Here is a 22,523-nt window from a genome sequence, read left to right on the forward strand (position 1 = left end):
AATAAGGATCTTCAGCTAGTCATAAGACCACGATGGATGTCGTCTGCTGTCACGTTTCTTTGCAATTCGGTCTTCTCATGGCCTCTTGGCTGTTGCTGGCTTTGTGCATGCAAAACAAAAACTTAGTGGCGTCTTTATGAGCGTTATGGGGCTGTGCGCGTTTTTATCAAAACCGAAGTGTATTTGATGGTACTCGTAATGCAGCGTGGTGACATAAATATAAATCTGTGTGCGTTGAGTGCGTTCGTGTTTGTGTGTGTGCGTGTATGTTATTTCACAGCATCACTCTTGTTCAAGCAGTTCACATGATTTTTGTATCAATGGTGGTACGTTATATTATTCGGAATTTCTTTTTTATGTCATCGTATTGACATCCCGCTTGATAGACAGGATCACCATCCGTCGAATCAGCAACACCGTGGGCACAGACACAACGTCGCTTCGACTTAGTGCTATGAGTTGTGTAATAGAAGGCTGAGGCTGACTACGATGCTCGTCATTGTAGTTATGTACACGCACGGCGGTCATCGCAAGCTTGCTGATCTTACGAAAAGCTTCAATTTTGTGAATACGCTTTTTTCGTAAGATTTTTCTTACGCCAAAATTGTTTCGTAAGTGAAATCCGTCCCTCGATTTAATTTACAGGAAAGTACAGAGAAGTCACCATGAGCAGGTGTGCCCTATAGCCTCTTCCTCTGCACAGGGGAAAATGGGAAACGATAAGGAGGAGGGAAGGAGTGGGTACCTATCTACATTACACTATGGTTATACAAAAGCGGCTAGTCCAGTACCATGACTTGCAGGAATTCGTTGCCTGTCTCTCGTTGCCTGCCTTGCAGTTGGAGTGCCAGGTCATGAGCTGCAGGAACAGCGCCCTGTGACATGCCCTGTGACATGTCATGCGCCTGCCGACGCATGACCGTGGAAACGATACGAAGTAACTATCTGCGAGCAACGTTGTTGGATGCTAGTAACGTTGTCTGGTAAGCGACCGTGCAACGCCTGAAAGAAGGAACTCTGCGCGCCGTTTACAAAGACCGCGTCGAAGGCAGCACGACTGAGTACGTGCAATGCCGCCTGGCCGGTCACCCTGCGGCCGGGGAAAAAGGCGTCATTGCCACGCCTGCGGCCCATCCTCCGCCGCAACGCGGCAGAAACCGATCTCGGCGGGAACGTGGCGCATGCGAGTTTCCTGCTCGCGTGAAACTGGAGACCAACAAGAGAAAGAAATTCATTCGCGACGCACGGCCGCGCGATAAGTAAGACGACCCGTAACCAGACGGCGACCGACCCTGGGGGTGGCCACGTGACGTCTCTTCCAACGACGCCGGTTTCGTGTGTCGAGCGCGCGCGCGCGTCTATCTCGCCGCTTTATAACGCATCGTCCTCCCAGGAGCGCACCCATTGCTGGATCGTCGCACTACCCGGACGCTTGGGCACGGCAGAAGTCGAGAGCACCCCGCCACGCAAGTTCACGAGCTGAGATGGCGTTCATGATTCCCATCGTCAAGAAGGACTACAACCTGTACGAGGCAGCGGGTAGTCCCAAGACGTCGTCGCCCTGTGGCAGCCTGCAGAGCCGATCCGGGAACAGCAGTCTTTCGTGCTCACCGGGCTCCAACATGGGCGACAAGTTCAAGGACCGCAAGCAGTCGTCCGCCAGCCGGAATGACTCGTACACGTCCAGCTACTCGGTCTCATCCACCAAAAGCTCCTCAAAGTTGAACGATGCCTTGAAGAAGCTGACGGGACAAGGCAAGGGACCTAGATAACGGCACATGGAATCCGCAAATGTGAACCCGCACTTCAGAATAAGCTAGAAGAACACGGTCATCCGAATGCTGACCAAACCACTGTGTGTTCCTGAAGTGAATGGAGCACGAATTTTGAAGTGTTTGGCTGTAACGTGAAGGAAACAGGCGCCGCAGCCCTTGAGCGAAGAGCCCGGAACAAACTCCCCTTGCAACATGCAGTTCGACGGACGACACCAGCTGTGCCGCGACAAATACCTCCAGCATCTGACCAGTCGATCGAGAAAGAATGACGACTCAACGCCACAAGGTCCCCCTACCGGCACCTTTCAAGATCTGAATGACTCTGCAGGCAAGTCAGCAAAGTGCAGCTGTGGACATATCAGCTGTGAAACGGGATTTTATTCGCTTGTAAAGAACTCAAGAACGCTTTGTAAAATTTTATGGGATGCTTTGTACATTAATGAAGCCTTAAGAAAGTGCAATTTACTTGTATACGTGATTTCTTATTGATCCCTTTCATGGGAAGAACTGTCTCGTTCGGGTCCATAGAAATCGTCCTCCACCAAAAGTTTGTGTCATGAATTTTGTCATTTTAAACTATTTATGTGTGTTTATATGTAAGCCATGGTATTTATTTGTACATATAACCTGGAATATGAATAAATGAATCTTTAGAAAACAGGCATTTGACTTCACCAATTTTGCAAGTGTTTCATAGCCAGAGCTTCAACTCGAGTTCCGTAGCTTTTCCACTGTGAAGCCGGAGAATGGTGCTTGTACAGCCGAATCATTGCTATAGATACGTCCGTGGGAGCTTTGCACCGGTGTTGCAGTACGCGTGGCGCACAATCGGCAAGACTTTCTTTAGGGAATCAACCCGTAAGCTAAATTTAACCGGAGTGCAACTGGAAACGTTGGAAGCTGCATGCTTCATGAGAGAGAAAGAAAGAAATGAGATAGGAAAAGCAAGGATGTCAACCGGAACATATGCTTCCGGTTTGCTACTATGAACTGAAGGAGGGATACGAGGGAAAGAAATACGGAAAGAATAGCGCAGAAAAAAATCCGTGCAAGCGGGGAAAAAAGATACAAGGGGAGGGTCACGCCTGCACATATCAAAGTCTCTCTAATAGACCACTCAAACGTAGAAACTTCAATGTCGCCCTGACAGATTTCTGGTGTGACGACCATATAGGCCGGCATTTTAGGATTGTCTTCCAAAAGCGGTAAGTCATTGAGACGAGCCAACGTGGTCACGAGCAACTGCAGTTGTCTGCGTGCGATATAACTAAGACAACGGTAAATCACATGTTCTATTGCTTCCTCGCTACCGCTGCCGTCACAAACAACACTGTCGTTTATTTAGATGGCGAAACCAAAGGAGTTTGTGAACGCTACGCCAAGTCACAGTCAGCAAAGTACTGTTGTCTCGGTTGGGGATAGTCCAGATGGACGACAGAGTCGATGAGAGGGGTCAAGGTGATGCAGACTTGTGCGTTGGAAGCTTCATGTGTTCCATATGGACTATTCCATTTCACTTATGAGGAAAATAGCTACTTGCGTTACCAAAAGCTTTAGAGTTTGGCCAACTTGCAAAGTAATCCAGGTCTCGCAGGTGAAGTCGGAATCAGTATAGGCTTTGGAGAAGTGGTGCCGGCGTTGCTTCCAGTGGATCTAGCTTGGCCCGCTTGATCGTCAGTTTCTCCATCTGAGCAAATATGACACGAACAGGGGGGATTTAATATGTAAAGCATCTAGGTGTTCCGGAGGAAGGTCAGCAAGAAGCACGGGATCCATCTGCTATCCCTTTGGGCCCTTAAGTTGCGACGTTTCAAGTTGAAGGTTTGCGTTAGGGACTCCGAGCTCACTTTTTTTTAAGTAACATCACCACCACAACCGCATAGCAAAAAATAAATAAATACATAAATAAATTCTCGACGTATGGCCATCAAACTTATTGCATTCAGTTCAGAGCGTAGAACTTAAACGTTGCAGGTAAGCCGACGTTGCCTACTGTTCCTTATTTTGACTGTTATCCCCCTATTGTCTCTGCTTCGGTAGGAAGCTCCATATTCCGCGATATAGTGAGGTGTGATGTTGGTTAACTGGCTCAAAGTCAAGTTAAATAAGGTCGAGCAAAGGAAAGGGTAGCAAAGTTACCGGCGGGACTGAAATGTTAGGACCGAGCGCACGATGTGCGGACGTCTTCCATTTGGAGATCCCGAACCGGTGGCATGAATGTCCTTCCAATGTACCTTTATTTTTATTTATTTATTTATTTAGTTAGTTAGTTAGTTAGTTAGTTAGTTCAGAATACTGCAGGCCATTGCTTGGCCCATGCAGGAATGAATTTACGTTGTTGCATAACCAAGAGAATAAAATTTATACAATATTAGCAGCACGCGGATACTAAAAGAATAAATTAAAAGAATAAAATTATGCAGTATTAGCAGCTCACGGATACAAAACATACATATTAGCAGGTAAGTACACGATGTAACGCATCAGAAAAAATTTTGTGAGGAAAAAACCAATGCCGGTAACGAATTCCAATCTTGCGCTGTTCTAGAGAAAAAAAACTTTGTTCAATCATTCTCCAAAATACCCGACGCGGTTGCTCCGCCGCTGTGGTATCCTGGTGCTGAACACGAGTTCGTAGGATCGAATTCCAGCGGCGCCGAAAGCGCTCCACTATGCCTTGGTGGAACATGGTTATAACGGCGCGATTTCAGGACAGGACAAAGAAAGAATGCACACAGGACATTCGCCGAACTTCAACTGACACGTGTGCATTCTTTCTTTGCCGTGTCCTCAAATCGCGCCTTTATAACCATGTTCCACCAAGCCAGCAACCAACTAACCCGTCTAAGTCTGTTAATCGCCTTGCTACCGTTGCAACGGTGCTTTTCTGCACCAAGGAGGCAGACGTTTCATAGTTAGCACGTTTAGAGAACAAGCAAATTGAGCAAATGTGACCGCATATTTCGAGATAAATCCCAGCTCTTATGAAGCTGAGAAACAAGCAAAATTATTAGTAGAACGGGCATTAATCGCTTACGGCCAATAGAAGAACAGATGATCATTTAGAAGCACGTTAAATGGATCAGAAAGAACTCTCCAAATAAACGCAGGGGCGACCGTCGTCAAGTAAGGCTGATAGTGCCCACCGGAGTTAAGTCCTACAATTTGGTTTACCCCACACTGCCGCTTGCAGAGCAAGAGACAGACAAAGATTATCCCCAACACAGCTAACTTGCTTCCCAATGATCCGGCATTCTAGCTACAGCTTACGTGAGCCAGTCAACGGGCATGGTTGTGCGAGACCACGCGTTCTTTTGCCGCATGTCTGCTCAATCTCGTGCGCCGGCACCAAACCTCGTGGCTTCCACCAATTTGTCGACAATTTTTTTCTGACCTCCTCATTGTTCCATAAAAGGGTGCGCTTGCATGCAGCTTTTTAAAAGTTTAATACATTTTATTTCTATGAGCCTTATTCGTTTCTTTTTTTGTGTGTGTGTGCCTTCTCATGTTTTGCCGTAATCATGTGGGGCAGCATACCAGGCGTTCGCCAGGGTAACATTTTCTAATAAACAAGGTGAGTCTACGAGAAAATGAATTAATGCCACTGCAAGACAGACTTTTGGAGCACCAAGATAGCATTAGGATTCTATCGGCCCTTTTCTTTAACCTATCTGCATTGAGACTATAGGCCCCATGAGCTTCAAGACGAGAGAAGGCTCACGACGCTCTTCGATGCGCCGGTCAATTCGCATCTGCATTCAAGTGACCTATCGCAAGCGCTCGGGGTCCACACAAGGAACCCAAACAAAAATAAAAAATAAATAAAAAATGGCTATGGCTTAGGTAAAGTTAAGCCCAGGATGCGAAGCATACTAGCCTTTATTTTAGTTGTTGAACCACTGTTTAGCCTGGTGAACTGCTGTTGCTTGGCTATATTTGGTTCGGCTAGACGAAGAAACAACTCATGCATTACTGCTTCGCCTTCAAGAGTGGAACGCGACAGCGTTCCCGTCGACCCGCCAAAGGGTGTAAGACAATGGGCTACAGGGCAGCGACTACGCGCCCCGCATTGGACGCGGTGAGCGTCGAGCAAAGCAGCGTTCGGCGCGGCAACGAAATGTGCGCCTGAGCAAGAGACGCACGCCTTAGAAACAGCTCGTTTCTAAGGCAACACCGCATTCACTAGAGGCGCTTTTGTACCGCTTTGAAGCATCGTACTCGTGGCTCAGTGGTAGCGTCTCCGTCCCACACTCCGGAGACCCTGGTTCGATTCCCACCCAGCCCGTCTTGCAAGAGTTGAGCCAAAGCCACTTCTCCTCTGTCGTGACGTCACGGTGTCACGTGGTTTCATGGCGACACCGCCGCGCCTGAGGAGCTGGGTTGAGCTCTCGTAATATGCTTCGCATAAAAGAAAGAACGCATTGGCAAACTGGCGCTTTTGCGATGTGAACACTTAGATGGCTCAAATTGTGACACCGTATCAAAAGGGGCACAGGGGAAAGAAGATCTGAGTCATTATGGGCATGGGCTGATTTCGCATCATGGCGTAGCAACTCACGCCTTCCTACAAGGGGCGAAGCACTTTATGAAGATCATTTCTGCATAAGCAGTCAGCAATGTATTTCCAACGTTAGGTGTTCTAATATCAGCGTATATGTGCTCATAAGGTATGACTCCGAAGAAAAACTAGGTGAGGCCCCGTGTTTAAATTGGCGCCATATTATTCTTTTTTTCACGTGAATCCTCCCCGAAAACAAGCGCAAGTTATTCTTATGACGCAAAGGTCGGGACAGAGATGGAGACACAAAAATTATTAAGTGCGCGATAAGCCCTCGTTTGTTCTTGTGAGCAGGCTGCCACCATCCACGCCGATATGGTGGCAGAGCTTTTAACAAAGGAGGCATATAACACACAGGAACGGAATGACAATCTCTGATGGGATAATGGTAACCCAAGGGTGCCAGAAGCAGCAGTTGGAACGGTTGCTGCACGAAGGGTTTTGTATCGATTGGCATGCATCATTGTACAAAGCGAATGCGGTGACTGCTGAGCAGCAGTTTAAGACAACACCATTGAATGCTCAAGCTGTCTGTTACCGTGTTTATTCCGTTAAAATGTCAGCATATCTTCCCTCTCAGTCATCACGGATATAAAAAAAAATATAATAAATATAAACGCGTGGTTAGATCTGACTAAATATGGTATTGCATTGTTGCTGCTTTTATTACACTTCCGATCTGCACGAGATACTGACTGTTTGCAAACAGTCAACATAGCTTCGTGCGATCGTGCAATAGATGGCACGCTTTCAGCGGAAGTGAAAGTGGACGCTGCACTCATCGCGTAAGACGTGCACGGAGGGAGGAGGCATGGTTGCACTCGTACGCTGGCAACAGCCGTGAGGCGAGAAACAAACAGAACGCGAAAACGAGCACTCCCGTGCAATCCGCATTGCACGTGCACGTTGCAATCGATGAGCGGCGACCGTTGAGAGTAGCGTGGGAGCGATTTGGTGGAGGCGGGAGAGGGAGGGGAGGGGGAGTCATGATGAAGGGTACGATGCTACGGATGGGATGCGGATTCCTGGAGGCGGGAGTCACACGTCCCGTGGTTTAGTTGACTCAACCTGACGCGTCACACCCATATTCGTACTGTATCTGCTGTCGCACGGGATGCCGAATGCCTTTTAGACGGAGATAGTGCCGCTCGAGGGTGTTATCGGCACGTGCCTTTCGGTCAAGCCGGTAGCAGTTGGAGTTTCCGCGTACATTGCATCATGTGTCGACACAGCGGTCACGCCGAGGATGTCTCGAGCGTTAGCCGATCGTCAAGACAATTGATCTCAGCGTTGCCTCCGGAAGCTAAAGGCGCTGTCCAGAATGTACTACGCAACATTGCTCAGTACAATCGTCATCGGTTTCTCTTGAGTAATGCCTTTCTTAGACCGCAAGCTACGTTGCCTACGTGCGGCATAATTTCGTCATTATTGCCGCTTTATACCCTGAACATCACCAATACCCTAAACATCAACCTGAACAATGAGCATCACCATCAGGGAAACAAGTAGCTCATAAAATGCACCGCGCAGGTTTAGTAGCTTGGTTCCACCTGCGAACTGATACGAATGCCACAAGAAACCTTGTGGAGACATTGCACAACAACTGCAGCTCGCGAATGAAGTGGCCATTGAGGCGCAAGAGCCAGCCGCGAGCTACCCCACCGAGCATCTCAGCCATCTCGAATCCCTTGGCTCCACCATCCCTCTGTCCATACATCTTCAGAATCTATAGTTTTGCTATAATTTACTCTTCGCGACGTTGCGACGTGGCACAACTGGTGGCTTCTGAAGTTATACAGTATAGCAGAGGGAAGAGAAGAGTGCGCTTAACGCACGAGTGGGCATTTTCCGGTAGCAAAACTATAGGCGACTCTAAATGTTCTTTTCTTAGCTAAATATGTTTCGTCTACATCGGCTTTACTCATTCCAAAACTACCCTCTTGAATTGGTATTGCATTTCTTTTTCGTCTAGGTGTTGTGCTTTCGGGAGAAACTATTACTCAAGAAACTACCAAGAGTTACCCCAGCGACACTTTTGGACATAGTCTAAACGAAGCCATGCTTCGCCGGTCGCGCCTATTGTACGGCATGTTAGTTCGCCGACACGATTTGTCTACAGTATACGGGCTCCGCCGGCTCAAAATTCGTTTAAAGCGAATCACCGCATTTCGCACGTCACTTCGTGGTCGCGTGACTGCAGGTGTTCCACTTGTCGAGTTCCCAACCCCCCGTCTTGATTTATCTCGTGTTTGCGCTCTTCTATTCCGTGCGTTCGCGCACGAGATGCCCAGTGGACACGTAGCCCGATACCTCACTTGCGCCAGACGGTCTCTTCTTCGCGCACCTCCTCTATTTTTAAAAACGGCCTGCAGCGGTCAGCCGGAGAGCGGTGGACGCCGGCCAATGACACTGGACGACTCTATCTCCGCCAACTGCCGACTGGACGCGCTTTCGAAGCCAGACAAACACGAGCGCACGTGCTAGGCCACGTGTTCTGCCGACGTTGCTTTGGGCCGCAGTCGCGTTCTTCCTCATCCTAGCGGCTGACGAAGGCACCAACATCAGCCGCCGCCGACGATAAAAGCGAAGGAGAAAAGAAGAGGAAAGAAAGCGACACGGACAAAAAAAAAAGATCTGCAAAGAGCCTGGCTCTGCCAAAAGAAAATCTTCAGCGTCCTCTGTAACGTTCTCCAAAGCGAGATAGCGAGCCTTCGATCGCGGAAGTAGCGGCAATCTGGGTGTAAATAAAGGTGTTCACGCCACGCAAGGACAGACAATGCAGATCGTACAGTGTTTGCGTTACTTCTTGTGAGGCACTGACGTCAGATGAAAAAAAAAGGAAGGAACTGATTGGTTGCATGAACGCACGTTGACAACGATCTAACATCGAGTGTGTTGCAGTTTAGTATAGGCGTAATTAACTGGCGGGACGTACACAGTCAAGTTTCAGCTCGGACGCAGCCAAGTTCAATTTCCTTATTCAAATACATGTCGAACGCATAGTCACCTTCATTAGACAAACCGCTATACCGATTTGAGGGTAATTTGTGGCATATTAAGACAGAAAGCTCAATTGCACCGACTGTAGGCAGTATAACATTAAGACATCATTTTACAAATATTGCTGAAAACCGATGTGCCGAGAAATTGAAGCACATAGTCCGCAAGTTTGTAACATTAAAACCACACAAAAAAATATATCGCGGTTCTCCAAACTGTTTATGCATTTCAAGTGGACATCTTAAATTGTCAGGTGATAGGTTACAGCTTTGAGAAATTATTGCAATTTTAACAAGGCTTTTTCAAAAAGATCCTGCTCCCAAACTAGTGGCGTAGTTCAGAGCAGCGTGTCAACGTATAATTCTTGACCGTTTCAGATGCCTGAATAGCCGTTGTTTACAAAATGTTGAATGCGCATTTCATTTTGAATGCGTGTGCTGTTAGAAAAACGTTGCATGGTGCATCATGCAGAATACAGTGCTCTCAGTACGTGCAGCACTGCAGAGTAACTTAGAAAAACTTAAATGCTCATGTTAAAGCTGAAATACCTCGCTTTCACTCATTTCCAGGGTCTTCGAACGTATATATATATATATATATAATATATATATATATATATATATATATATATATATATATATATATATATATATATATATATATATATATATATATATATATATTAATGGTCTGTCTTCAGGAAGTAAGAAAGATGTAGCTGTTTAGCAACATAAAGCCATTTGTTGCAACTGAACTTATGCACTCCGAGCGCTTATATTCTGCACGCAACTCTGCCAGATGATCGACTCAGATTGCCTTTTACACAATTGGTACAATGCACGTTAACTGCCTACGAAGCGTGGTATTTGAGAAAACGCAAAATGTTTCCTGAGTCTGAGCATCGGGATCTCATATTTCGTATTTGCTAATGTACCGTTGTAGACGATCAACATATCGTATTATTTTACGGGATGCCAGATAAAAGTGCTTTGAACGACGGTGTTTTTCGTGAAACCCGCATCCCGTAATCGTTTGACGTCGACTGTCAATCAGATTCAGCATGAGATCAGGCAATTAGGTAGTTCCAACAGTACTAGTGCTCTTCCCTAACTGTTATCGGCGCGGAGCGTTAGAGGTGCACATTTTTTTCCTCCGTATTTATGAAACGTTTATCTATTCACAGCGCACGCAATAGCCAGTCGCTAAGCTTATCGTTTTCTTTTGTACACTGCCTGTCACGACTAGCGCAGCTTCTCCATCACAGTGTCTTCGATGCCGTTCCTTTGACGTCAACAGCAGCGGCAGTGGCATATTGCACCTTGTCCTCTGCGTATTCAAATTCCCAGACAAACGTCAGTTGATTTTAATCATAATGCACAGTCACGAAGTCTGGAAAAACGAAGATGTACGTTGGCTTAAAGCTTCCACTGTTGATTTTTCTTGGTTGTTTTTGGTTAAATTGAATTCTGGGGAGTTTTACTTGCTAAAACCACAATTTGACTATGAGGTACGCCGTAGTGGGGACTAGGGATTAATTTTGACCAGCGGGGTATCTATAACGTGGCCCCAATATACAGTAAGAAATGAAATCCGCATATCAACAAGACTGTTTGTTTTTAGAAAAGGTGAGTATGGTATAAGGATCAGAACTGGCACCGAATTATGCCACTGTCCTCGAGTACTTTTTTTTTCCAACGCAGTGAGACAGCACTTTTGCGTCGCATTTACGTCCTTCCTAATTTCCACTCGGATACTAGCTACCCACGCTTTCTCTCGCATGATCAGCAGAAATACGTCAAGGAAACAACAGGCAGTAGTTCTCAGTCAAAGAACCACAGGTACAGGAAGTGGGAGATTATATATATAGGGATCGATAACATTTCTCCGGCCCACTGCAGCCCCATCCTTCACTCGGTCCTCCGACCCAAGCCCCATCGCTCAAAGTACCGACAAGCGACGAAACCAAACTGTCACCATGACCCGTGTGAAAGGCCATATCTCAAACGCCAGGCAAAGCGAACCACGCGCGCCTGCGGGCTGAGCGTGCGAAACGCGAGACCTTCCAGCGAGAGGCTCCGAGTTGGCCGTCTCCATGGTGTCACGCGCACACGAAGGCTCCTCGGCGCTGGCGCCAGGAACCCTTGAGTCTCGGTCCCGTATCACCCCGACGCCGAGCTTCTGCTGCCTCGCCTCAACCCAATATGGCTCGTAATCTGGCGACTGTCGGCAGCCCCGCCCCCGACGCCGCCGGAAAGTCCCTGATTCTGTCAGGTCAATGCTTCTCCTCGGCTCAAGCCTTTAACGCGCTCTCGAATGCGCTGCTGCAGCCCGGACGCGACGACCGAGGTCGTAAAGGCTTGTTTGGCAACAAATGCGTGTTGGTTTGCTAATCTTTCAGATGCTCGCTATCATCTGCAGACACCAGGGACAACGTGTACGCTGTGCACTTTGCCCGTGGGTTAATATAGCAACACGTAAAAAAGCTTCGCGACAGCGATAGTGACTTAACGCGCTGTGTATATATATATATATATATATATATATATATATATATATATATATATATATATATATATATATATATAGAGAGAGAGAGAGAGAGAGAGAGAGGGAGAGAGAGAGAGAGGAAAATACAATGGCAGGAAAGTTAACCAGAACGGGAAATCCGGTTCGCTACTGTACACGGGGTTACGGGGGAGGGGGAGTTAGAACGACAAGAAGAAAATTGACAAAAGTACAGAAATAAAGAAATTGAGTACAGGCACAAGGATCAACGCCGATCACGATCACCACACACCATCACAATACATGCTCCCGTGCAGCACAATGCGGTACCGTACTTCAAACTACAACCGCTTGTGCAGGTCTGTTGTTCTTAAAAACGCTGGCATACCGCCGTCACCCTCTGATGCGATGGCTTATAAGGTGAGCATCGCAAAATGGTTCGCTTTTATATCGGCCTAAAAGCGAGCTAGCGCCGTGGCGAACGATTGTCTCTGTATGCATGCGGCACTGTAAATTGCCAATGTGATAAACACTGACACTTGTGCGAAACTTGTTTTCATTTCTCACTCGACAACTTCACGTGCGACAATTTACTTGCAAGTAATGCGTAACCTTTTTTGGCCTTGAGCAAATATAAGCGACAGAAAGCTTCGTGACGAAGCAAGTCTCCCAGAAAAATGGCTCATACTCGACGAACAGTCTTAGCTGTCAGAGTACCAATCGGTGAAGGCATTTCATACTCACTCGCGGCAGCAAAATCAACATTACTACTATTTACAGGAAGCGAGATAGGAGTGATTGCGTTATAGTTTCGAACTCAGCCATAAGAACCTGGTTATGCTACGAGCGGTCGCGTGACCTCTCTCTCTTTCTCTCTCTCTCTCTGTTTGTATAGTAGGTGTCGTTATTCCACCTTGTAACCAGTTAATGACAGAACACGCGAAGCATGAATATTTTCAGACAGGCATTACCTGAGTATGCCATGATGCCTGAAGATGAATATATCACGCTTGTGAGATCATCTACACGAGTTACCAAGTTCTGTTACATCTTTACTTGGTTTTATATAGTAACATGATGCTTAGTGCCACAGCGCTACGTTGAATTTCTTCCCTGAGTGGCAATAACAGTCATTCTCATTCAGGTAGTACTCGGTCAGAAGCTAAGCTATACGTGCATTAGTCCCATGCTCCATGTTCAGTTACCGTTCTCATTGTCCCGCACTTTGCGATTACTGTTCAATTGTTCATTTAAGATCCGCCCAGTCTAAAGAATTCAGTCTTAAATGTCGCGATCAGCACTGAATGATAGGAACTAGCATAACCTACATGTACTTGTAAATTCTGAAGTTCTATTGCGATTGTAAAGCAGTTAAAAAATTTTGGCAGGGCTCAAAATGCTTCAGACATAGATGCGAGATATGCAAAGCAGGGTGCGGGACATATTCTTAGGCCTTGATTGGGTGACTATTTGATTGCGTGATTTATTTATTTACTGAGTGATCTGATGATATTATAAATACTGCGAACTTTCGTCATCGGGTTTTCCTCGATATAGTTCATTGTATCAATCGAGAAATAGTAAATGATTATCTAAGAAAATTTTAAACACACACACACACACACACACACACACACACACACGCACGCACGCACACGCACACGCACACACACACGCGCACACACACACACACACACACACACACACACACACACACACACACACACACACACACACACACACACACACACACACACACACACACACACACACACACACACACACACTGACGAGCATAAGGCGTCGACGCGCATGAAACGATGATCAATGTAGCCTACGTGAGACGACAGTTAGCACAATGTGCACATGAAAGCACAGTAGAAGAACATACCATGTCTTTCCACTCTCCATACCTCTTTCTGGTAAAATGTCGCAAGGTTCACTGTTAAGATCACGTGAAATGACGGCGCAAAATACGGGTAAACCAGGAACAAAAAGTATTTGTTTCGCTGCGTCCGGTTTCTTCTGTCGGCGCCACTTCGAGCAGTAAAAATTTACGTGTTCTACATGGTCGTTTGCAATGAGAATAAGGTACGCCAAGCAAGTGTCCCGGATTTGATAGCCCTAAGAAATTTTCCTCTTTTTGCTCCTCCACGTAGCTTTAAGGGAAAAGAAGGTTACTTTTCTATGTACAGAGGTCTGATCAAGGCTGTAATTTCGGTTGAGAAATATTATCATGATCATCAAGTAGCAACCAAGGAGGCTTCGTTACATATTAATGAATGAATTATGGGGTTTTACGTGCCAAAACCACTTTCTGAATATGAGGCACGCGTAGTGGGGGACTCCGGAAACTTTGACCACCTGGGGCTCTTTAACGTGCACCTAAATCTAAGTACACGGGTGTTTTCGCATTTCGCCCCCATCGAAATGCGGCCGCCGTGGCCGGGATTCGATCCCGCGACCTCGTGCTCAGCAACCCACCACCATAGCCACTGAGCAACCACAGCGGGTTCGTTGCATCTGTTCTCATCTCTGCGTGGTGTAAGGGGGAGAAGTCGTTTTCTTTCATAGACAACCACTGCATGAATGGCCTCCTTTATGCCATAAAGAAAGCCTCGCGCAACATGTGCTGTTATCACGCAAGACATGCGCAGTACCTTTCATTTATCTCTAGATCGATGGGCGTTATCTTAATGTCTTCGAGGATACTAAGCTTTTACTGTGCCCCTGCATCATTATTGCTCTCCACTGCTTTACAGTTCATCCACGTTGTCGCTTATCTCTGCACAGACCGTATCGTCAGCGTGGCGTCACAGTGGAAAAAAACTTCAGAAGAAACGCCTCGCTGTGTCTGGGAAAAGTGTTAAATGTATTAAGTTGGTTCTCAATTAGCCATTGGCACATCGTTACCACATCCTTAGTCCCCGACCCCATAGAAAGGGCCGCCACTTTAAGCTGAACAGACAGAACGCCTTTATTTGGCCCGAAACAACCGTTTGGCTTTGTTTGCCGAAGAACCCTCGCGCCTGATCGCGGGAAAGGTCACATGCAGCTCTCAGAGCTGTTCACAATAGACGGACAGACACTCTGCTGACACATCTTACAATGTAAACGCGTAGCGATCCGCGAAAAGATAACCTGCGATATCCGACGCAGACTGATTGCCAGCGCCGCCAGCCGATAGGAGGCCGCAATCAGCAGACAACTAAGGCTGCGCGCAATTCGGGCCAACAAAGACGACGACGACGACGGTACGGAGGAGAGCGAACGCCGAGCCCAGGTCCTGGACGAGAGCGAAGCTCTAACTCGGCGTGCCGGCGCGACGGCGGCGACGCACGATAGCCCCTCCTCCTCGCTCTCTATCTGCGTCACAAATACACACGACCTCAGCGGCGTACACTCCGGCGCGCTACAAAAGGCAGCCGTGCGGGCCTTCTCGTACACTGCTGCTCCGCGAGCTCAGTCAGCCCCACGTTCCTCCCCGCGCCATGGCGTTCATGATCCCGGCTGTCCGCAACGAATACGACATCTACCTCAGCCGAAGCCCACGCAACTGCGGTTCACCGCCGACGCAGGAATGGTCCACAAGTAGCGTCGAGGAGTACCTCAGGAGCATGCGTGGATCGGCCTGCCAAAACAACAACTGCGTCTCCGTGAAGAACAACAACCTTGGGGCGAGCAGGGACCGGTCGTCCTGCTCTTCGTCGCCTCAGCGCAAGACAAGCAGGGACATCGTCAGCATGCAAGCACGAGTCGACCCGGTGCTCATCGAGAAGCTGAAGAAGTGCGACCCGTCTTAGCGATGGCGATCGTGTCCCTCTGCGCCTTTCTCAAGCAATCGGGACGTGCCGAGGTAAACCTGGCACCGTAGATGCTCATCGACGAACGAAGCCAGTGGTTTTGCGGGACCTGAGGAACCTCTCCCAACGGCACGCCTCCGGTGACGCGACGTTAAATCGCGAGTCCACGCACAGAACGTTCCCCAGCGATGACCAGCAGCCCCACGATGAAGACCACAGAGCAAGTACACTTCACCACCATGACTTGCGCGTTGAATTTATTACGCAAATATTAAGCGTCATGCTCACAAGTTATTTCCGGAAGACATGCTGCTTTGCGATCGATTGTAACTGATCGACGCGCACACAAAAGAAAGCATTGGACGATGTAAAAATCAATTATGTAATTCCTTCTGGCCCTTAAGGTTGAATAAATGAAATGAAATGCTGTTTTTCTGCTGCCTTCGGCAATTACTTTTCGACCAGTTGTACTTTTGTTGTGAACTATAACATAGTAACAAAAACGCGGAAACTGATGTAACTGAAAGCTGCTGAAGCACATCTATGCAACGACGTAGACCTTGGAATTTGATGTTGGATGCCCAATAAAACGTTGTCTTCCATATAAAACCGGTGTCTCCTTTTTTTTTCTTCATTTCCAACAAGCATGATCTGTTGACTCACGCGACAGCCTAAAAAACTGACTTTCAATTTAAACATTGTGATTCTTTGGTTATGACTGCACACTTAATTAGTTTTCGTCCGTCCATGCCAAGTTCCATTCCGCTGAAATGGCGCAAACCTATTTACCTACAATATGGAAGAAGAATATGACACATGTGGCTCTAGGTCATATTTCACAGAAAACGCTAGAAAGACATGAAAGGGAAATGTTCTCATGAATTATGGGCACTGGTTCCCTTAAGCTCGACCTTAAAGCGCCCCTGAAACTGTTCGGGCAAATTTTGTAGACGCGTAGGGTACAGCTAAAGTTAATCATTCGCACCGCAGTTTGTGTGAGAAGTATCATATTAAGAGAGCTACGGATCATTACAAGTTACCCTCCTCCATAACCATGCATTTTCTACTCAACTCGTTCGCCGAGTGATCGGGACTAAGATCCGCCTTCACCAGCTCTGCGTCATGATGGCACGTCGTGTCGTCGACTTCCGGTTCTCTAGGAGTCAGCGCGCGAAGCCTCTCCAAACTCTCCGCCAGCTGCTTGGCCGTCGACCCCAAGCGAGAGCTATCGAAGCAGCGTGCATCTCGAGCATTCTTTCGCAGCGTCGAACGTGTCCGGTGTTCCGGTAATCTCAGGCTAGTTGGCCGTTTCGACGGAACGGCGGAGGCATAAACTCAAGCTGATGAAGGAACTTTAGCGTAGACGTAGGTGAGCTGCTTTATCAGTCTCCACGGTCCAGCCACCTGTTGGCGCAGAGCTTAACCAGCCAAACAAAGAGCTAATATTGCTCTAACCAAGTGCAAAACATTTTAAACATTTACAAAAACAACGTGTTAACGATTACACTCCTGCGAAAAATTTACACCTGCAGCAAAGAATACATTTTGTTACTGCTACTGTGCGTGGTTGAGCTCTGTGCCACCAGGTGGCTTCACCGTGCAGCCAATTCACATTTGCGCTTCTACTCATCCCGCGAAACGACACTCAAGGGGACACGACCAGGCCCTGTCCCCTTGCGTTTGCGTTTGCCCTAATATCGGACTCGCGAAGCACTATTGCTTTAGTAATCTTCCGGTGTAAAGTGACGGCCGCAAACGCGCAAATCCTGGCGCCGATCGGATAGCTGCATTCCGATGCGCTGCAGCCAGTACGCTCGTCTGCTGCCTTTGCAGAGGGACACGATGTCGCAGCTTGACATATTGCCAGTCGCTACGTTTGCAGTCCACAACGCAACAAAGTCGAATCTTAGTGCTCGCGAAAAGACTGAGACCACCTCTGACCGCGGAGCTCTCGTTAAAATGGAGCACGTTGTAACACAAGCAGACGACGCTTGCAGTGTGCCGGAAGTGCTTAAGTGTAGTGAGAAATTGTTCTGGCGCATTCTCTTTCTGTTACTTTCTTTTTATATAAAGAAATTAACTAACAGTCCAACTATTACGAACATCATTTATCACCATAAAGGTGGAAAAATTATAGATGGCGCACACTGGGCAGCCAATCGGATAGCTCGCCAACATGACGTCAATTGGGTGATTTACGTCATATGGGTAGGGGCGGCTGAAAATTCCGCCGAGCATTGTGCTGTGATCGGCAGCGATGTATATTTCTAAAACCTTATAATAAATTACACGTGTTACGCGGAGCACTTAAATGCGTTAATTAATGATCAGAAGGACCTACTCTAACGACTCAGTACGTTTGTAGAAAATTGTCAAATCGTTTCAGGGTCCCTTTAAAAGGAAAGCATGGAAGGAACTAAACACATGGTGCTGTTTTAACTTGGCCGCATTATCTGAACGTTGGGAGTTGTTAAAGTATCACAAATGAAGTTCCGGGTTCCGCATTACACTGGTATATAAACGCTTTCTTGGTGGATCAAAGTAAATCGGCTTAGCGAACTATTTCATATGTGTTGAGCTTATAAAGGAGCATTTCTTAAATGTAGCGTAAGCACTTTCACGACGTGATGGGAAAGGGCGTTATGTCAACAGGGGACTAGTGGAAGAAAACCCAAACGTGAAATTTTAATCTAGCATTAATATGATCTTTAGAACCACGGGTTTCCTGTCACATTCTGTAGTCAGCTGCAATTACAACTTCGATGTCACAGAAACTTCACAGCCGCGCGAGTTGCAAATGATCAATGGGAAAATTGCGTGTGACTGACTACGTGTAATGCGCGTTCTTCTGCACGTGGTACATGAAGAAATTCACCAAATTAAAATTTGAACATAAAGTTACGGCTACTTTGAATTTGGTGTTGGCCCGCAGAATACATAGTTCTCAATCAAATTATTGCTTTTGCCCTGCCACTCAAATTACCTGGAAACTCAATCTTAAAGCATTTAGCATATATGTTGTTCCCTATAGATGTTCAGCGTATTCTGAAACGAGGCGCCGTACGTTAGCATGATGGATGCCTCGTATGGGTTTACTTTCTGACAAAAATAAATTACAATACCTCAGACACTATTCTATTTTTAACATTCTTAAGTAGCGTGACATGCAGTAACCGGCCCTGCTGTGTGCGTTCTGTGCTGTGTCTGCTCTGCTTCATTTTTGAAATTTGTCATCTTTATTTTTTTTCCTCTTTCCTCCCCTCCTTCCTATCTTCCATTTTTATGTTTCTGTCTCCTCCTTTCTGAAGAGTAGGCAGGCGTTGAGCCCCATTCGGTGCCAGTTGCCAGTCTGCTCCTTGCTTACTCTTCTTGCCATTTCTATATATGCTATCAAAGGAAACAAACAAACAACTAATAATAATAATAATAATAATAATAATAATAATAATAATAATAATAATAACAATGAAGACGACATAAATAGGCTTCCGAATTTCTTCGCTTTTCTTTATATCGAACAATGACAAGATGTTTTATATTCGACGAGTTGCTAACGTGGAGCTCATCCCGCACAAATACCCCCTACTATAATTTATTTTTGCTAAGTAGGTTTTGTTGTTTAGGCTGTGTGGTTTACTCTCAGTTTTCCTTGAGCTTAGATCGCTGACACAGGGGCACCGGTTCCCATGTCAGTGTCAAGAGCTCTGCGGTAATCCGTCGCAGTCTTCAAATTTAACTTGTCTTTGTGGTACTCTGTTTGGCTGTGAAAACAAAGAATTTCGTTCACTCCTTCTCATCTTCCCTTTCTCAACGTTTCCGTATGGTGCATTTGGCGTGATTGATGGATTGATTGATTGATTGATTTGCATAATGAAACTGAAATATTTGTATTACCCTGCGAGGGTGCCAATATTTCCCTTTCATGGAACTCACCCCACCTTGCGGGTTTCTGAAGAACTAATTTGCCGTCGATTAGTTCTGCGTACTCGCGCAAGGGTCGAGTAGCGAACTTGGTGTGCTTTCCAAGGAATGGCTGCTAAAAATTCTTTCCCCTCTTGCTTTACATCAGGTCCCTACGTTTAGCAATTAGTTCAATTCCGGGCGAAATATGATCATGCTGAGCACCGTAAGCTGCCAGGGACAGAAAAAGCCGAACGAATGGGTTGGGCGACGTTTGAAAACACTTTCGTTTGGCGCCATCGCCCTGGCGCGTTTACAGTCGAACGTTCCCAGTTTGCTCGTGAGATGGCGGTGCGATATCACTGATGCTAGGGTGCCTCGACGTACCACTCGGTCAAGAGACGAAGGCATATAAGGGCGCTTGAGAAAGGGCCGCTTGAGGGCATGAGCGGTTCTTAGAACAGTACGAAAAATAAGAAAAATAGTCAATGCCGCGGGGCTTTGCTCAAGCGAGGCAAATGCCTGGCTGCTGCACTACGCGAAACGCTAGAAGAGTTATTTAAAACAGCTCAGTAAAGAGGTTAGTTTTGCGGTCACACATTATTCGTTGCAGCATAGGCATTAAGAATTGTGCAATAATTGGCAATGACCTATCTGATTGCTAAAGTTGTTCGTTATTGTTTTGGTTAATAACTGTAATGCTTACATCCTAGTTTTGAAATATACGCCGGTAGCGATGAAGGAGCGTCCGTATAAAGTAGGAAGTCTGGCCGTATAGTAATATAGCACGGACACGAAAGCGTTAAAACACTTCCTTTCACTCAGAGAGGCAGATGACGTAGGACCTGCGTGCACATCGCAGGAGATTTTGTGAACAAATATTTATAAACTGGTCCAAGCTATCAGCCCTGGACCCGATCGAACGGGCACGGGAGATGACCATGGCACGCCGCTGCCTTGAATAAGGAGGCCGCGCACGCAGACTGCGCTTGTTCAGAATAACGTTTATCACCTCTCTCTCTCCCACTTTCAAAATTTTGGTTAAACAGAAAGGCCTTAGGCCTTCGCCAGCCTCAATTCAACAATGATAAAATGTGTGTAACGTTGGTAACTTCAAAGAAGTTGGAAAGATTTGTATGAAAACACCTCCTTTAGGCAATTATCGCCCCCATAACTGACCACCACTGTCACGGATAACGCGTTGACGATAAAACTATAGTCGTCATTTTAACACTCAAAGCTTGTTCGCCCCTGCTGGTGAGTGTACTGAAACGGGCAACTGTGCGGTAGTAATTGTGTGACACGACATTTCATTATTGTGGACAAGAACGTGCATATGCTGGGCGCCATTAAAATTTCCAATGTGTTCCAATCAATCAATCAATCAATCAATCAATCAATCAATCAATCAATCAAGCAGCCCCTGCAATGACCCGTTATGAATAGTCCAAATAATCAGAGATATTAAACTGCTCCTTGTTATCCCACTATTAGAGTTTATCCATTTCGCACTGTCGCCGGCATTTTTAGGTTGCTTCTGGTTATATCGATGCGTCTTTTGTCGGCCCTCTCCACACGACTATCAGCGCACGTGCGGCGACAGAGCAGCGAGTATTACAGGTAACCTTTAAAATAACTACAGCGCGGCTAGTGTTGAGGAAAGTGCGTCAGAAAGAAGTTTATGACGTACTTTGCTGCCTAAAGCATTTCCTGCAGCGTCACAATAAGCCGTCATTGGTCGTATTGGCAACAAGCCAATGGTTCACGAGGAGCGGGCGTCAGGCGGTGTGGGGACCGTCCATGTTCATAACAAGCATCACTAATTAATAGGCACTTTAACAACTTTACGTTCGTCAAGATGAAAGCACGCTGCGACGCAGACAAGCACCGACGAGCTGTGAACTGACTCGACCGAAATCGGTGCGCGCGAACGTGCGTGCATTGGGCCGGTGTTCTCCGCGAAGTGTGACAACACAGACCTGCCGTCTCTACATGCGTCAGCGGCAAGTGTAAAGGCGCGGCACGGGCCATGGAAATTTTCCTTGTCGCGGAATGGAGGCGGCCGCTTACAGGAAGAATGCGAAAGTGAATCGGAAAAGACAGTTCGCAGAAAATGCCTGAGCTGTACGTTTACAAGAATAGGTGCGCAATCCGAGGAAGAGAGGATCCAGAGGTCAAGTGGTTCGGAAAATAGCAGCACCCCGAACGCTGTCTTATCGATGTGCGATACTGCTGGCGCTGGTAGAAGTTTCGGGAAAACACGAGGTTTTCTCCAATCTCTCCGGCGCCTCCGGTCAGGGCTTGTCTCAGCAGGCGCCAACTCTACACAGAACGTATGCCTAGAGTGATAAACGGGCAACAATAGGCGGTTCTGCAATACAGCAAGCGTACCTTTCTGTCTGTTTTCATTTCCGCAGCATAACGTATAAAACGTGACCGCTAGCTTGTTGGTAAGGGTTTCTCCCGACTGTCATTCCGTCACTTTTGCTGCCTCTTTATTTTTTGGAGAAGCTTCAGACTGGAATGGCCTGCCACATCGCATTGAGGAAATAATCTGCCCACGCGCATTTGCAGATGCCTTGGATATTAATTGCCTGCCATACGTAAAACTTACCTCTAAGTAATACCCCTCCAACCAAGCGTTTTAGGGAAATGAAGAAGAAGAAGATAACATATTATGCAAACATTGTGCGAAATAGATTTTCGAAGTGGTTGCACATGGTTTGAGGAATAGCCTTTGACTTCCTGTAGACATCGCGTCCCCTACACGCACAGTATTCTTTCCGTTGAAACAGTTTCCAAAGCATAGCCCCAATCATAACGTAAACGTATAGATATACGTAAGTTTGCACAAACAGGCAAAGTCGTGTCCACGCTGATAAAAGCCATCCCGCGCAGCAAGTGCATCAGTCACGTCGGTTAATAAAATTCATTGGTTGTTTGCAGTCAGCGATAAAGTTCCTGCTTGCTTTATGACGGTGA

The 22,523-nt window shown here is 46.8% G+C and overlaps 2 protein-coding genes across 3 annotated transcripts in view; one reads left to right on the forward strand and one right to left on the reverse strand.

The window, feature by feature from the left end:
- LOC135898385 (serine/threonine-protein kinase SIK1-like) overlaps window positions 1-22,523 on the reverse strand; it is a 466,770-nt gene that overhangs the window by 282,548 nt on the left and 161,699 nt on the right. The gene's annotated exons all lie outside the window — the stretch shown is intronic.
- LOC135898330 (uncharacterized) lies at window positions 15,050-16,250 on the forward strand. Its single transcript, XM_065427210.2, has one exon. The coding sequence runs from the start codon at window positions 15,330-15,332 to the stop codon at window positions 15,639-15,641; it is 312 nt and encodes a 103-aa protein (XP_065283282.1). The 5' UTR covers window positions 15,050-15,329; the 3' UTR covers window positions 15,642-16,250.

The sequence above is a fragment of the Dermacentor albipictus genome, chromosome 4 (assembly GCF_038994185.2).
Source record: "Dermacentor albipictus isolate Rhodes 1998 colony chromosome 4, USDA_Dalb.pri_finalv2, whole genome shotgun sequence".
NCBI lineage: Eukaryota > Metazoa > Arthropoda > Arachnida > Ixodida > Ixodidae > Dermacentor > Dermacentor albipictus.

Bases quoted from the DNA above. Each gene is read 5' to 3' on its own strand.
- LOC135898330 (XM_065427210.2), top strand. From the start codon at position 15,330: ATGGCGTTCATGATCCCGGCTGTCCGCAACGAATACGACATCTACCTC.